We start from the raw sequence: 15,554 nt of genomic DNA, 5'->3' as shown, positions 1-15,554 counted from the left end.
GCCGTTGAAAGGGATGAGGTGTCTCTGGTGAAGCTCGGCAGGGGGAGCGCCTGCTTGCTTCGTGTCCCGTTCTTCCCCTTTTACCTTTGTTCCCCCTCTTCCTCTCCCTCTCTATCCCTCTCTCTCTTGCTTTCTGAGTGTATATCCCACCTCACCCACTTTCTTTTTCCTCTGCATCTGAGTCCCTCTATATCACGTATTTAGGAGCATGTGTGTGTGTGTGTGTGTGTGTGTGTGTGTCTGGAACAGCATCTGAGCAGCATTAGCCTCTGTACTCCAGGAAAGAGCTCGGCTCTTAGCACACTAATGCTCCCCATGCATTATTCATCTGTTTTTTTTTCTTCTTCTACTTCTTCTTCTTCTTTGCTGTTCTCCACTACCTCCATTTCTGGCATATTTTTGGTCAAACACTAACAGGGAAATCACCCTGAGGGTTCGTGCAACGTATTCAATGTTTGATCGCCTCAGCGCTCCCGTCGCTCGCCGTGTCCGTGCCGTCCTGCCGCCTGAATAAGTAATGGTGACGGTGCGGGCGATGACAGGCCGGAGCGGAGCACGGCTGTGCCCGGCGTAATGGAGATAATTCCGGGCCCGCTTCTGCAGCCTCACCGCCGCAGCGGCGAGCGGCCCGCTTGTTGGGCTAATTAGCTGAGACGAGAGGACGACGTTAAATACACGGTGAGCTCCCGGCGCTGGAGAACCCGCGCGCACCCTTCCATCATCCCCCCTGTTTTTATTCCATTCCGGCTTAAGTGCTGCAATCCCTGCGTTTTAATTAAGCCCCGGACAACGAGGGAATTGAGGGGGAAAAATACGATCCCGGGGACAGGCCCGAAGACTGGGGCTCTCCGAGGATGAAGCGCGTTCATTTAGGCGCCACGACACCATGGGCTTCTCTGACCACATCGGGGACGACTGACACAGTAATCTGCCCCACGCTGTGTAACATTAAAGTGAAAGTGATTGTTTTTGTCATTGTGACACACTGGCAAGGTGTGCACACCACTTTGCACTAAACCCATCGTCCTTAGTGAGCAGTGCAATGGCGCCCGGGGAGCAGTGTGTGGGGACCGTACCTTGCTCAAGGGGACCTCAGTGGCACTTTGGTGGTTCGGGATTTGAACCCTCAACCTTTCCTTAGTCCCACTACCACTGCTCTTTAAGCAGCGAACGCCAAGACTTCAGACCCTGTACAACAAATGTACAATCCACAGAATACAACTGGTGTTCATGGGCTTACATTTACCCAGAATCCATGGTGGACCGACGATTACGGTGCATTATGGTGCAGTGATGTCCTCCAGAACATCATGAGCTTTGTCAGGTAATAGTGAGGAATTTTTCTTTCTTTTTTTCTCACTCTAATTTGCATTTTCTCTGAATTCTGTTTAAGGCTTATGCTCAGATGGCGGCAACAATCTATGGACTTTTTATTGTTAAAAACAATACCACAGATTCTCTGGGAATGCATATGCATGCCAAAGCTGATTTCAAACTGAAAATAATTGAGTACAGTAGGTGAAAGACATTTTCCCATATGCTTTAGAAAATAGTCAAATTCTTTTGTTGACTGCATAACCCACAATCCAGACTTTGCATAAAACCCTGTAATGGTATTTTTACGGGTTGAAAATGGCTGAGAATTCTGTTTAAGGCTCATACTGACATGGAGTCAGCCATCTGCATGGTCTCTGCATCTCTGTGGAATTTACTTAAAAGGGATGTTAATCTCCTAATCAGTGAAAGCCTGAAACTGAGATATATTTTGACCGCCGTATCATTATGACTGAATATCTCTCACCCCGCGGCCGTGAATGTGCCGTCGCGTTTTCCTGCAGTTTCTGCAGATTAATTTTATAACATGGTATATATCTTTATCATCAAAATCCCTGCATGTCATATTGAGGGCGCGGCGGCCATCCGTCTCTGCCGTTTGATTAGTCTGACCTTTGTCAGGCCCAGATGTGTTCCCTGCCATTCTAACACATGCGTAGTGACAGTAGGCGTGAGAAGACAAATGAGAAAAAGAAAGACTGCCCACCGCTCATACCGGCTCATTTATATTTTAAGCAGGCTGAGTCAGAGCAGGCCACAAAAAAAAAGGAAAAGCTCAAGTCCCAGTTTCTATTACCTGGCACTGTCTTGGGGCTCCTCCTGCCACGTTTAGATTGAGTCTTTTATCATTCCAAATTGACATTTATGCTTTTACTCGTATTGTTTTTCCAAGGTTCCCACCGCTCATGTTGGGCAATTTATTTTAATCCTTGTCATTCCCTGCCGCAGTAATTTCGCCAGTGCTGCGCACAGCCAACAGCGGCCCACCCTACACCTCCACACTGCCCCTCGCTGCCTCCGAGCTGTAATCGCTTTCTGGCCTTCCGGTCCTCCTCCCTGCTCCGTAACGTGCATCATCTTATGTGCTTACATTATGTTGTATTATATGCAGAAATGTATATTTTTTAGATGCAGCTTCTTATTACGCCACATGTTGAGTTTGGAACCGTAATAGATTTTTCTATCCTGGCATCCTGGCGGCCCGAGTCATTTCATTTGCAGCTGCCAGCTGTTTCCACACAATCCCTTCATCACAATCTTTATCCGTTTCAGAAAGAAATGCCTTACATCTTTCTTTCTTTCTTTCTTTCTTTCTTTCCGGTTGTAAAATAGGATGAGAAAGCGTCACAGGCCGAACAGACCTTTTCTGAGCGCTTGCTGTTTTGTCTGGCGCAGAGGTTTGCTCGCCGAATCAAAACTCAATTATTCATAAACAGTGCTAAATGGTGGGGAACGGAAAGCTTTGGGATAAGAACGGCAGAAGAGAAATAAATGTCGGATTAGAGGATGGAGCGTCTTCACAGCTGTATCACAGCGAAAAAATTGGTATCGCGTGAAACACAAAGCCGCCGGAAATGACTTTATTATTGATGTTAATAGATCATGTATTATTTTAGAAATCTCAATGCTGAATTTTATGTTTTGTTTCAGGGTTTTGTAGACGTGAAAATGAACTGAGATTTTCTGTATAATCCTCGTTTACACTGGAGCTATAAATTGGTACTCTCCCGTTGTCTCAGAATAATTAAAAGCACCGTTTAGCTTTTTTTTGGGGGGAGTGAATTCGGGAGACTCGGGCCCGAAATGAAATGCATCTGGAACAGCGAGCAGCGCTTGTTCGCCTTCCTCTCTGGCCCATTGATCTCCGCGTTGGTACGGAGGAGAGCGGCGTCTCCCTCTTTAGTAATTAAACTCGGTTCCACCTCTCGCTGTGTGAGGGATGTCGTCTGTGACGATTAACACGCCGTGTCCCCATAGCCAGAGGAGCTTGAGTGTGTTGCGTTGTTCTTCCTGAAAATAGGAGAAAATAGATATAAAAATACACATATATGGTCATCTCCTTTCCAAAAAATTTATTTTTTCCAAATTTTGGGGGGAAGGTAAACACTGCATACCAGAGCCGTTCTCAAATTTTAAAAAGACTACATTACAGCAGGTGAAAAACATGTTTTGTGACATTTTCTCAATAAATATTATCCTATCGACTCTCTACCTCACATCACAGACACTGTAACGTACGTCCAGTCCGTGTGAGGTGAAATAATCCTGCGGCTCTTTTAAAGGCGCCACTGGTTTTTATTGGACCCCCCCTGATGAGCTGCAGCCTCTCCCCGTCAGGAGCAGTACAATCAAGTCTCTGTTCTCATATTTTATCCACCTCATAATGATGCTCCTTCAATGCTGAAAAGATCTTTCTTATTTTGCATATGAAAGGTGCTTTATGAGCTCTTTGTGGATCCACTTACTTGTACTTGTACTGTATATCATCCTATATGCTTTATTATATTATATTGTATTATATACATAAGTGTGTATTTTAGCTGAGGGCTTGAATTATAGATGTTTTTTTCAGCCACTGACTGGTCACTAGTTTTTGTGCAGAATAAACATGGGGTTTATTTGCTAATGTAATATTGCCGATCCGCAGTGTTTTGATGGCCACAGATATGGGGTGGTAGTAGCCTAGTGGGTAACACACTCGCCTATGAACCAGAAGACCCGGGTTCGAATCCCACTTACTACCATTGTGTCCCTGAGCAAGACACTTAACCCTGAGTTGCTCCAGGGAGACTGTCCCTGTCCCTGTAAATACTGTACTGTAAGTCGCTCTGGATAAGGGCGTCTGATAAATGCTGTAAATGTAATGTAAATGTAGATATAAGTCATTCAGAATGAGGAAGTAGCATGTGTGAGAACTCTCAATCATTGGGCTCCTCCGATTCATTTACTTTTTTCATTTTTTTAAATGTACACTTTATTCTTTAAACAGATAACTACCAAGTGGTTCTCTCTGCTTTCATCTATTTTCTTGATGATATTATAATGTTTTGAGTTGTGGTTGTTAAAGACATGTTGAAGATGTGTGATGTTTTTTCCAAAGCATTGGTGGAAGTTGACTGGTTTTTTCATTTTAAGATCAGAAGATGATGATACTAGAGTCAGTTCCACAGAATTTAATTTTATATATATATATATATATATATATAATTTAACCCAATTGTTTGACAGATAAAATAGGAGGGGAGATATTTGATGATGATATCAGTTTATGAAATGAACTGCTGCACATGTTAAGCTTGACTTGTTTGTTTTTCTGTGGCTAATAGATCAATTATAGATCAACGTCTCTTCTGATAAATTATGCCAGCAGAACACAGTAATGTTGTCACCGAATCAGTTCACATGTGGTCTATATAACTGTTAATGATGCAAGAAAATGAGTATTAAGGCCACATCTAGACACTGATGATTTTCAAACTGGTGATGAATGATTGTTAATCAATATGTTGCCCATACTTTTTTAAATCCTTTTATTTGGGGTGTTAAAACTGAAGTATATGCTAATGCCAATTAGCCATGATTCTAAATGTATTTTAATTGCTTGCATTCTCATAGAACATGGTACAGTATTCCATCAGGTAGAAGATTTTGTAGTGTGACCTTCTCGGCTTTGGCATGCTGGAGAAGAAACAACAGACATGGTGGGGCTTTCTAGATTCTGAATGGAGCCATGACAGTACGCCTGCAGCATGCAAAACCTTAACCATGCACTGTACAATAAATCCAATTTAGCTGTGATAACATAATAGGTTTTTTTTTTGTTTTTTTTACGGTGTACATGAATTGTGAGCCAGGCCTCCAGTCTGCTTGTTCCTTTGCTCGCAGAATGCATTTGTCATGCTGTCCGTTCCTCCAAGAGACTAAAACGGGAGCCCTGAGATGCGCCACATGCACCAGGCCGCTCTCAGCCATCAGGATCCAGAGGGGACGCTGCAGTTTCCTCAGCTAATGGGTCCCATAACAGCATTAGGTGGCGATCAACCCCTGCGCTGCTGCCCATCGGGGATGTAATTTAAGAGAAGAGTAGGTCCTTTGTGCGTCGGGGCTATTACACACTTTACAGTAGTCATTCAGATGTAATCTGCGCATTACCGTTCTGACTCTAGCCACTGTTTGTGCCGCGGTCCCCGGTTTGCCCGCGAGGAGACCGGCTTTGTCTTAAACCCATCCTGCTGTTTTGCACCGGGGGCCCGGCGTGCCATTTTTTTTCTTCCAGCCCGACGTGTTGGCGGCCTATTGAGAGCCAACGTCTATGGCTGTCGGGTTGATTTTGCCTTCCGTTTCACGTCACAGGGAAATGGGAGGAAAACAAAAGCTGACGCCCTATATCTCAGCTTCGCCAAGGTTATCAGAGCACATTAAAGCACCAGTCCCAGAATGCCTTTGTGCAGCTTTCTGTGTGCCTCCAGCCTGTGAGTGGCCAGGGCTGCTTTGATGGACGCATCTCACGGCATAATCCACCACACCGGGGGCTTTTGTTGTTGCTGAGATTCCTCCGGAGTTCTCAGCCTGCCCTCTTTGTGCGGACTTGGCACTTTTGCCGCTCTCTGTTTGTCCATCTCTGACACAGCGAGGACGGAGAGATTACATAGTCTGGACCTGAAAGCGTGGCTGATCTGTCCTCGGCCCGGTCCCTCTTTCATCTCGCCACTGCTGCTTTCAGAAGACCTCACGAGGCCTTTGAGTCTGGCCTTGTGTCTTGGGAAATGTCTGGTGTTGAATGCAAATTTCCCTAAAACCCACGCCAACCTCTCGGAGCTAATGCTGTTTGTGGAAGTACAATTGATCTGAGCGATCCTGGCCCTGTCGCGCTTGTCCGCTTTGAAACGCACACCGTACTGAAGTAAACAAAGACGAGGGGAAAAGCAAAAGCAAGACAGGTTTTTTTTTTTGTTGTCAGTGCGGATAATCGACTCACAATAGTAAACAGTGTAATCTGTAGCATCACCAATAAAACCTGGAAACGCCGTTGGTCAGTGTGATTTGTTGAGGTGCAACTGAAGAAATAAACATTTGCTTTTCCTTTTGTTCTCTAGCTATACAATCTGTGTTTTTATTCCAACACCAGGTCAAAAAGTCACAGACCTGCGATTGTATCAAATAGAAGCGTCATTGATATTGTTACAGTGCCTGTTTTTAATAATAGCAAATATTTCATAGAGTTGTTATATTTTTTATTCAATATCAAAGCAACAAGAATAACAATAATAACATAAGATTATCTATGTTTTATGTGTCACATATTTGGAATAAAGAAACAAATACAATTTAACACCACATCACATTATTACAGACAAGTGCTGCTATACAGAATTTCATGGTGTCTTAAAACTAAAAATGCTCTACACACAAAGATTAAGAGTTTTACCGAAACACCTATTGTCTATTCAGAGCTGAGTGCAAAACATGCAGTGACATGAGCGCAAAGGTTCAATAGAGTTGGTGTTTATTGATATTCATCTCCTGGTCTCTTCCAGGTGCATCCAGCCACCACACCCAGTCCACGCTGCGGCCTCCCCTGCCTCCACCACACAACCACCACCAGTCCTCCGCCAACTCCCTGAACGCCCATGCCAACCGGCGCAATGTCAGCCACGCCCCAGCCGCCGCTCCGGGGGACGGGCCCTCCACGCCAGAGTCTGTGCAGCTCCAGGACACTTGGGCCCTCAACAGCAGCGTGCCTTTAGAGACACGGTGGGTCTGACCTCTGCGTATCTGCTGGCAGCTGAAACAGAGACAGCGAATTATTTATCCATAGATAAATAATTAGGAACGCATCAGTTAGTTACTCTAAACTGCCAAATGGACGTGTGGTTGCCAAGCTGGGTGGAAAAATCTGTGGATTAACATATTTTTAAAATACTTTTGGAAAAAGTGGAAAATTACAATGCTGATTAGAGAAGCAGAATAAAATGATTTATTTTAAAAATGTAGTAAATAACATACAAAGCATCACATGTTTTTAATTCCAGATTAGCCCAGCTAGGTAACTCACCCGACTCTGTTTACGGATGAAGACAATTTGGTGATGTCTGTGAAAGAAGTGGGAAGAGCAGAAAGATGACATATCTGGCACGACTTTGAGCATCGTAGGAAGTTTTTTCAAGATGTTCATGTAAACGGATTCAGTTTAACCCGCTGTACAATTTTTAGATATTTTCAAGATATTTGCTTGTCCAAAAATGTGATTTACTACCACATTTCTACAACCACATGATTTGATTTTGATTTGATATTCTGAGCAGGAATTGTTATAGTGTTTGGGGCACCATTTTGGATTATTAGATTAGTTTTTAGAAAATTAATTCAGTTAATCACAATGCATCAAGAATTATCTCTAGAATTTAGTGTATATGAGTTCATGTTATTCATGAAAATTGACACTTTTGTGTAACATATCTGCCTTATATGTACATTTTAAAATCGGACATTTCCAGGCTGCAGCCCATCTGCTGCTGCACACAGTTTATCTGCCACCCACTCCCCTGTTCATCAGCCGCCTGTGAGGACCACTGCTGACGGCGATCTGATTTAGGTGTCACTGCAGTGACACTGACATGGTAGTGGGACGTAGTGTTGAGTTGGCTGGGGTGTCACTACTGCTGAGTGGTCCACTGATCCAAAAATATCTAGCCGGCAGCCACCCCGTGGTCAGAAACCGACGCGTTAGAAGAGCACAAGCTTGGCATGTTGGGCCATTGCGGTCTGTCATACACAGGTGTCTCTAATAAAGAGCCCGTTAATGAGCTTTTATAAAATGATACACTACTGTAGCTGTGTGAGCGATCTACATTTAGGTAGCCTTTCCCTGTGTATCTGCCGTAAAGGTTTATTTAATTATTATGTTATGAAAGTTTGAGGTTGCATGATAATTGCATGATAATAACTCTGACGGTGCATGATAATTTGCTCCGTTTTTGGAAGAGCATGTTTGTCAGATCACAATTCTCAGTGGCATGATTGAGCTGCATGAAATAAAATAAAAGGTAAAAAAAAATGAGCTGTGCAAAAGTTTTGGCACCCTATTGTTTGTATTAATTTGATGAACTGTTTTAATTCTGGATGGCTGCAATTAGCTTATTAGACCTCTTCAAAAACATGCAACCAGTTATTTAACATAGGTCGTTGTTATGCTGTATTGTGCTCCTAGTGACCTTAAAAAAATATAATTAATTGATATGAATTAAGAAATCATCACACAGGTTTGGGTCGTAAGAAAAAATGTAGTTATGGACATACAAGGCCACAGGGTCTGTCAGGGTGTGCAGGAAAGGTGTGGAAGGCCATGAAAAAAAAGACATGTTAGTGGCTATAGGAGGCATCTACTGGCTCTTATTTTAGCAAAAGGAGGCTATACTAAAAAACTGATGGGATGATTCCTTTTTTGGGTGACCAGTTTTAAGCACCAGCCAAATTTTCCTTTAATACACATTAAATTGGTCATATTGATCCAAAAATATTTCACTTCTGAAATTTTGATCTTTACATAATCTATAAAATATGTTGAAATGAAGCTACCTCAAAATCTGATTTTTATCAGGGGTGCCCAAACTTTTATAACTTTTACATAACCTGAAGGGTGGAACTTTAACACTGAAATGTGCAGGAGGCGATTTCTTCTTAAACTGTATTTTTTAGATGGTGGTACAAGCTAACAAGGACACACAATAATTTAAAAATATGGTTAAAATACATAAATACAGATCATTTGCATGCATATGCATACATAGAGACAGTTTAGACCTTAGTCTATAACATAATAAAATAATAATTAAAATTTCATTTAATGGTTTATAGCGCTTGTGGTAGGGGATTCCTTTGCACTGAGTCTATTATTAATGTCTGTTATGACTGATTAAGTAATAAAGAAGAGCTAAATAAATAATGTATTCAATTCATAATAAATATGTGACAAATATTTAGAACAATATGTATGAAGCTATTTGGGACAAATAAGTTGCTGTATTCCAGGAACCACTCAAGTGGAAAGAATACTCCAGAATTACATGTGAAAACAATTTTAGCTTTTCAATAGTGGATTTGGATTTGTATATTGACAGTAAACATAAAAACAGACAGCAGGTTGAACTTGACTCCTCAGATCAATTGAAGATCATTTACAGACAAATCAGGGATGTCATCTTTGCTGCTGTTGCCCATATCAAGTCACTGGGGTTAGAAAAACAAAAAGTCCAGTGGCATCTTCAGAATCGTCCGCTTTTGCGAGGCGATTCCTCTTAGAGACCCTCGTTTTCCACATCTGGATCGTCCACAGTTTATTTGTGGCCAAAAACTCCCATCAGACCTCAGCGGGTCACACACCAGCGATATACGCTGCAGAGCCCCTCCTCTGTTTCTTTATCTCGCACTCCCACCTTCTCCCCCTCTCGTCCTGTGTGTGTGTGTGTGTGTTGAGGGGGGTGGGCGTACTTACTATTCTCCTGCTGAGCCAGGGGTCGCTTCCCCGTGTTGCCGAATTACACCCGGTACACAGCACATGCAGTATTCATGAGGTGGCAAGGGTGTACCCCTCAGATGTTTTATTCACGGCTTGCCAGCGCCGCCGAACCGGCGTGTCAGGACGTCCGCGCCGGAGCGAGCCCCGCTGTCCGTCCGTCCGTCACACAGTGTCACCACCGCAGCGGCTGGCCCCTCGACATGCCGCGGTTTATTTCTCCCCTTGTCAGAGCGGAGCGGGCCTGTCTCAGAAATGGGTCATGTTATCTGGAGGCAAGTGCAGCGGCGGCTTGGGGAGGTTGCTGTTGGAGACTTTTTCTTTCTGAATTTAGATCGCTGTGCAGGAGAGACACGGTGAGCCATATCGTGACAGACTGACGCAACATCGTAAACGCGAAATGCGCATCTGTCACAATAATGGCAGAGCCGCCGTTGTTTTGGTAGAAAATAATGGCCGGCTTCGCACACAAAGGCCGCCCAGGAATGAAATGCGATGGTGGGCGGCTGCAGCGTTAATATTTCTGACAGCACCGCGGACAGCTCCAGTTCAGTCTTCCGGCGTGAGGGGCTGGCTTTTTTTTTTTTTTTCTGGTTCCATCCTGGTTCCAAGCTAGGTCACCATCCTCGCCACACAAACACAGACTCATCGCTCAGATCCATCCATGAGCCTGCAGACATCAGACGCCCCTTCCTTCCATCCCTCACCCGTGGCCCGACACAAGCCTCTCGCTCAGCACACAGATTAATGGCTCCTGCTGGGGCATTGGGAAGTGACCTCGGTGACACCTCACCGCTTATTTTGGGGTTTGTCAGATGCCCCTGTCACAGCTGAATTGTTCACATCTTCCCGAGCATGAGTACTGTACATGGACAAGGGCAAACGAACACACACAACTGCATCAAACGGTTATCTGATAAGTATTGAACTTTGCAACTACTCAACATACTTCCTCAAATTTGGACAGGCAGCCACAAGCATGATAACATTTCAGGACGGACCACATCAGCAACCCACGAGTACAAAGTAAAGCCCATAGTTCATTTCCATTGTGTCCATTGTGTTATTTCAGGAATAATTAATTCTGCCCCTAATTTTATAGTAATTCTACAATAAACTGCTGTGTTTTACTAGTGTAGCTCTCAATTAATGAAACATTATATAATAATGTACAATGATGAGAAATTTAATCAGCACAACCCTATCGTTTATGTTACATTTATATTTAGATTTCGTTTCATAGTGGATAATGGTAAGGGTATATTTAGGAGGACAGTAAATGGCCATCATTAATGACACTCAGTAATATTAATTATATAAAATCAAAATGGGGTTAATAGTTATAAAAAAAAGTAATTGTATGAACTTTTAGAGGTCAAATCTCTTGAATAAAGTGGCCAGTGAGCTAAAATGGATCGTACTGTACTGTATTTTTGTGACACCAGTGCTGCCATATGAAAACTCTTACTGCGGCGGTATGCAAATGAGCAGGTGTGTTAATAACCTAATGGCAAAGGTCGCGTTGTTAAGAGTCGAGCCGGGACTGCTGCTATTCCCAGACACATTCCTCTGCAGCGTGGCGCACCTCGCACACGCCCCTGTTTCCAAAAAGAGGACAGGGGAGCAATGAAAAAGAGACAGCGGCTAATTATGAAAAGGGGTTGTTTTACATAAAATTCATTCGCACTGCCGGGCAAATGTCAGAGTTTATGACTTTTTCAGGGTAGTGAAATGAGGGGACGAGATTTCGGCAGCCCCAGAGTGCCTTGTTATCTGTCCAGCCCTCTCGCTGCCCCCCACCCCCCCCCGGGCCAGTTTAACTCTCCGATTCCCATCCCTCCCCCCCATATGAAGACACATTCCAGCCCTCTCCCTGCAGGAAAGACGTGTGATTAAACCTGCAGGAAATATTTGCTCATAGACCATCAATCTTGAAAGAATACAGATTTGTTGGGTTCTAAGAGATCGACGCACTGTGACATATTGTTCCCTTTTACCGAATAAGCAGATCAGAGGATCTTAAATGTCATGAGATAATAGTGTCTTGCCGGGCAGATGTTTCATGTTGTAAGGAGCCTGAGCCAAACACACTTACATATTTATGTTAAGTGTGAACATCCATTGAGGAAGACTAATGAGTGTTAGATAAGAGTCGCTTGATGTAAAGTGCTTGTGTTTTCTCCTCGGTGGTTTAAGTGTGGATGGCTCCTTCCCTGTTGGGGCTGCATTGAGAGATGCATTAAATGCGATTTAAATAGCTTTGCCCCAGCAGGCGTGGCGCTATGAAGGCCTGTAAAAAAAAAATACCAGCTGTTTGTCTGCTCTTCACACCACTAGGAAATGAAGCCACTGTAAACTCGAATTAGTAAGACAGTTAAGTATGTTCATTCTAAAAAATCCGATGAATGACTTTGCAAGCCAGAGGCCCAAAAGAAATAAACACTATACTGCTCTTTATTAAAAGAAAAGATCTACAAATGTAGGTGATTGGTTGTTGTGGTGTAATGAAAAAAACTGTAAGTGCAGTTGAATGGAGATGAAATTTTACAAACGAGTTTCATCAAAACAGCTACCGATTGTCTTTATTACAGCACATTCTTTTCAACAATTCTTGGAAATAACTCTCAGCACATGCAAAGTGAATGTCTAGTTCAAGTGTAAAATTGAAAACCTGACATTTACATTAGCTTTTTTAATGTTTCTATGGTTCTGGGAAATTCGTGGGAAAAGCATCCTTTCATCCTTCATTCCTCTTGCCTGTTTAGCGCTTGTGGGACTAATAAAGGATCATCTTATCTTATCTCTTATTCAAAATGTATTCAGTTATCTATTTATTTAATGGGTTTGTTTTTGTCATTTTTGGTTATAAATTACAGTCACTCACTTTTGTCTGAAGCAAATAAAAAATTTAATGGGTATATAATTTAGAAGTAGTGGAAAAAGACAACACCAGGGCAAAAGGGTAAATGACACAAACATTAGAGGCAGTGAGGAAAGACACACCCACCACACAATCCCATAATGCAATGTTAAGTTAAAATTGGAGCTGCACCTCTAGTAAGTTTCTTGTAATGGTAAAACTAATTGATTGATTGATTGATTGATAAGACCCTTTATTGCTGTTGCTACAAACCATGTCAAAATTACTACTGAAACTTGGCCATCGACCCGACCATACAAATATACACAACACATTTATATTTACAGGTCAACCGACTTACAATCAGTAGTTACAGGGACAGTCCCCCCCTGGAGACACTCAGGGTTAAGTGTCTTGCACCGGGACACAATGGTAGTAAGTGGGGTTTGAACCTGAGTCTTCTGGTTCATAGGCGAGTGTGTTACCCACTAGGCTACTACCACCCTGTGTTACCCACTAGGCTACTACCACAACACAGTACATTGGAGGGGTGGACAGGTCAGGCAGGTAGGGGAAAAGGTCAGAAACAAAAGCAGGGTTCACATTAGGATAGAGGAAGGGGATTAAAAAAAAAGACAACCCCCAGATTGTACTCCCAATGGGGTAGTTCAAAGCAAATCCAGTTTGCTTGTTTTTATTCCAAATAATACATGTTCGTTTGTGATTTATGATGCTGGCGTGCTAATGGAAGAGCGAGCAGTTGGATGCAGTCAGTCAGGAGCAGTTCTCTTTTCAGATGTCACACTGCGCCATGTTTGAAATTAGCTGCTTTTTTGCTTTGTTTTTCACATTGGCTGGAGGAGAGTTTGGCAAAACTTTAAAAGTTCATTAAAGAGCCGCTGTGGACCTTAAGTAGCCCTTCATGCTGCTCGCCGCAGAGATTCCGGCCCAGAAGAAAAGCCGCAGACTCCCTGCTCTTGATATTTCCACCAGCACGACCTCCGGAATACCAATAAATCTCTACGCCCGCGTTGGATTCCCGTTCATTATCTGTTAAATCCGAACATGTTAATTGCTCTGGTCTCCAGCTCCATCTCTCCGGGGAAAAAAGGTGTTTACTGTGAAAACGAGCCTTTTACGTGCCTTTTTTTTTGCTGTTGTTTACCGGCGCCCCGTGAGGTGTCTCGACGGGCTGCGTTTATTCTCCCGAGTGGCACACTGTGGCCAATTTTCCAACAGGAAGTGAGAAATGTTTACAATTAAAACTGATGTTATTAAAAGGTTTGGCCGGACTCGGAGAGGAGGTCAGCCGTGGATAATGAGAAGATTAAAAGCTGGAATTGTACAAAACAAGTAATGCGCTGTGAGAAGGTGTCGGTGTGAGCGCCTGAGAACGCTCTGATTCCGAGCAGCAGGTTGACCTCAACCTTCATCTTTGAGCTCAGGCCATTCGTATTTCAATTTTCCATTTCAATCTCATGGCCCAAAACTGAAGCTCTATCAAAATAATTAGTCTCTTCAATTCTTGCATTCTAGAAAAGGCGCTTGTCAAATTATCTGCTCTCCCAAATTACATATTGCATGTGCCCAAACTGCATTAACGGCAGAAAAAAAAGTACTTTTGACAGTTTATTACAGATAATTACAACCTTCCTGAGGCTTTTCTTCTAGACATGATTTAATATTGCATTAATAACTCTTAATATTACCTGTCTGCTTGCGGTGCCATTAAACAGGATTGCACTTGTGTAGCCGGATGCTATATTTGGCAGCTCTCACTGGGCAAATTGCACGGCAAACCACATTCTGATGAATAAAATATGACTGGGTAATCAATTAATTTCCCCCCTGCTCTCCGCGATGCAATTAATGGCCACCACTCTGGCTTTTGCCTGTTTGTTTATTTATTTCTCTGATTTTGACGGCCAGAGCGGCTGTTGGCAGTGAGTGACAGGTCTGTCAGAGTTCCGGCGCGCGATGAGCCAGAAGCCGGGGGCTGCTCCGACCCGCGAAGCGTTTCATTAACGCGGGACGGGGCCCGGAGGAGCAGCCGAGGTTAAGTGCCTGGGGTCAGCGCGGGGAATTCACCACCTCCGCCGCTCTTTATTGGCCTCTTTGGTGCTGGTCCCCACTGCTGTCTGTATCGTTCTTTCTCTAATAAATGTAATAAACGTCATTTAAAGTGCCGTGCCACAGTGGCTGTGCGGTGGCTGGGGAGTTAATGCCGAGCTGCCACCACTTGGTTCAATGTGGTGCAGTTGCTCGGTGAAGTATGGGGCCTTTACACAGCGATGAGGAACAGGTAGACAGGAATGGCATGGCTGCGGTATGAACCACCAGGGGAATGTTCCTAAAGAACAATTTCAATTTTGCACACAACTTTTGTCACTCTTCTTCCCCTGGACATCACCTGTCTAGTACACTGTCAGTAGATCAGTGACAGTCACAAACTGTAAGGATCTGCAGCGAGGTCTCAAAGTTCGTAGATAGGCGGAGCAAGATTAAGCATGTCATCAATTATTATTTGCTTTTATTATTATTTTGCATTTAGGAGCAAAAACTATGCAAAAACAGAGTGTATGCAATCCTTCCAGTGATTAATAAGTGCAATATTAACAATTAACACTTACTGTATGGGGGGTGTCAAAGCCCATTGAGACATACTGAATGTGATTTTGGGTTAGATTAGAAATAAATGTAGTTGTGTATTATAGACGAACATATCATTGATCTACTCTAGTAAAAGTATATGTTTGTATATTTAAATATATTTTTGTGTGTTTCATTACCACTTGGTATAGATAGAATTTTGATTATGTATAGCAAATATCTGGATGTAAGACA

The 15,554-nt window shown here is 43.1% G+C and overlaps 1 protein-coding gene across 9 annotated transcripts in view; it reads left to right on the top strand.

The window, feature by feature from the left end:
• tenm2b (teneurin transmembrane protein 2b) overlaps positions 1 to 15,554 on the top strand; it is a 175,452-nt gene that overhangs the window by 117,828 nt on the left and 42,070 nt on the right. For all 9 annotated transcript variants that reach the window (XM_028982317.1, XM_028982319.1, XM_028982318.1 and 6 more), the window contains one exon: positions 6,873 to 7,089. In XM_028982317.1, coding sequence (XP_028838150.1) covers positions 6,873 to 7,089 — 217 coding nt within the window. The remainder of the gene's footprint in view (positions 1 to 6,872; positions 7,090 to 15,554) is intronic.

The sequence above is a fragment of the Denticeps clupeoides genome, chromosome 6 (assembly GCF_900700375.1).
Source record: "Denticeps clupeoides chromosome 6, fDenClu1.1, whole genome shotgun sequence".
Lineage (NCBI taxonomy): Eukaryota > Metazoa > Chordata > Actinopteri > Clupeiformes > Denticipitidae > Denticeps > Denticeps clupeoides.
This window is presented reverse-complemented; position numbering and strand designations above follow the sequence as displayed.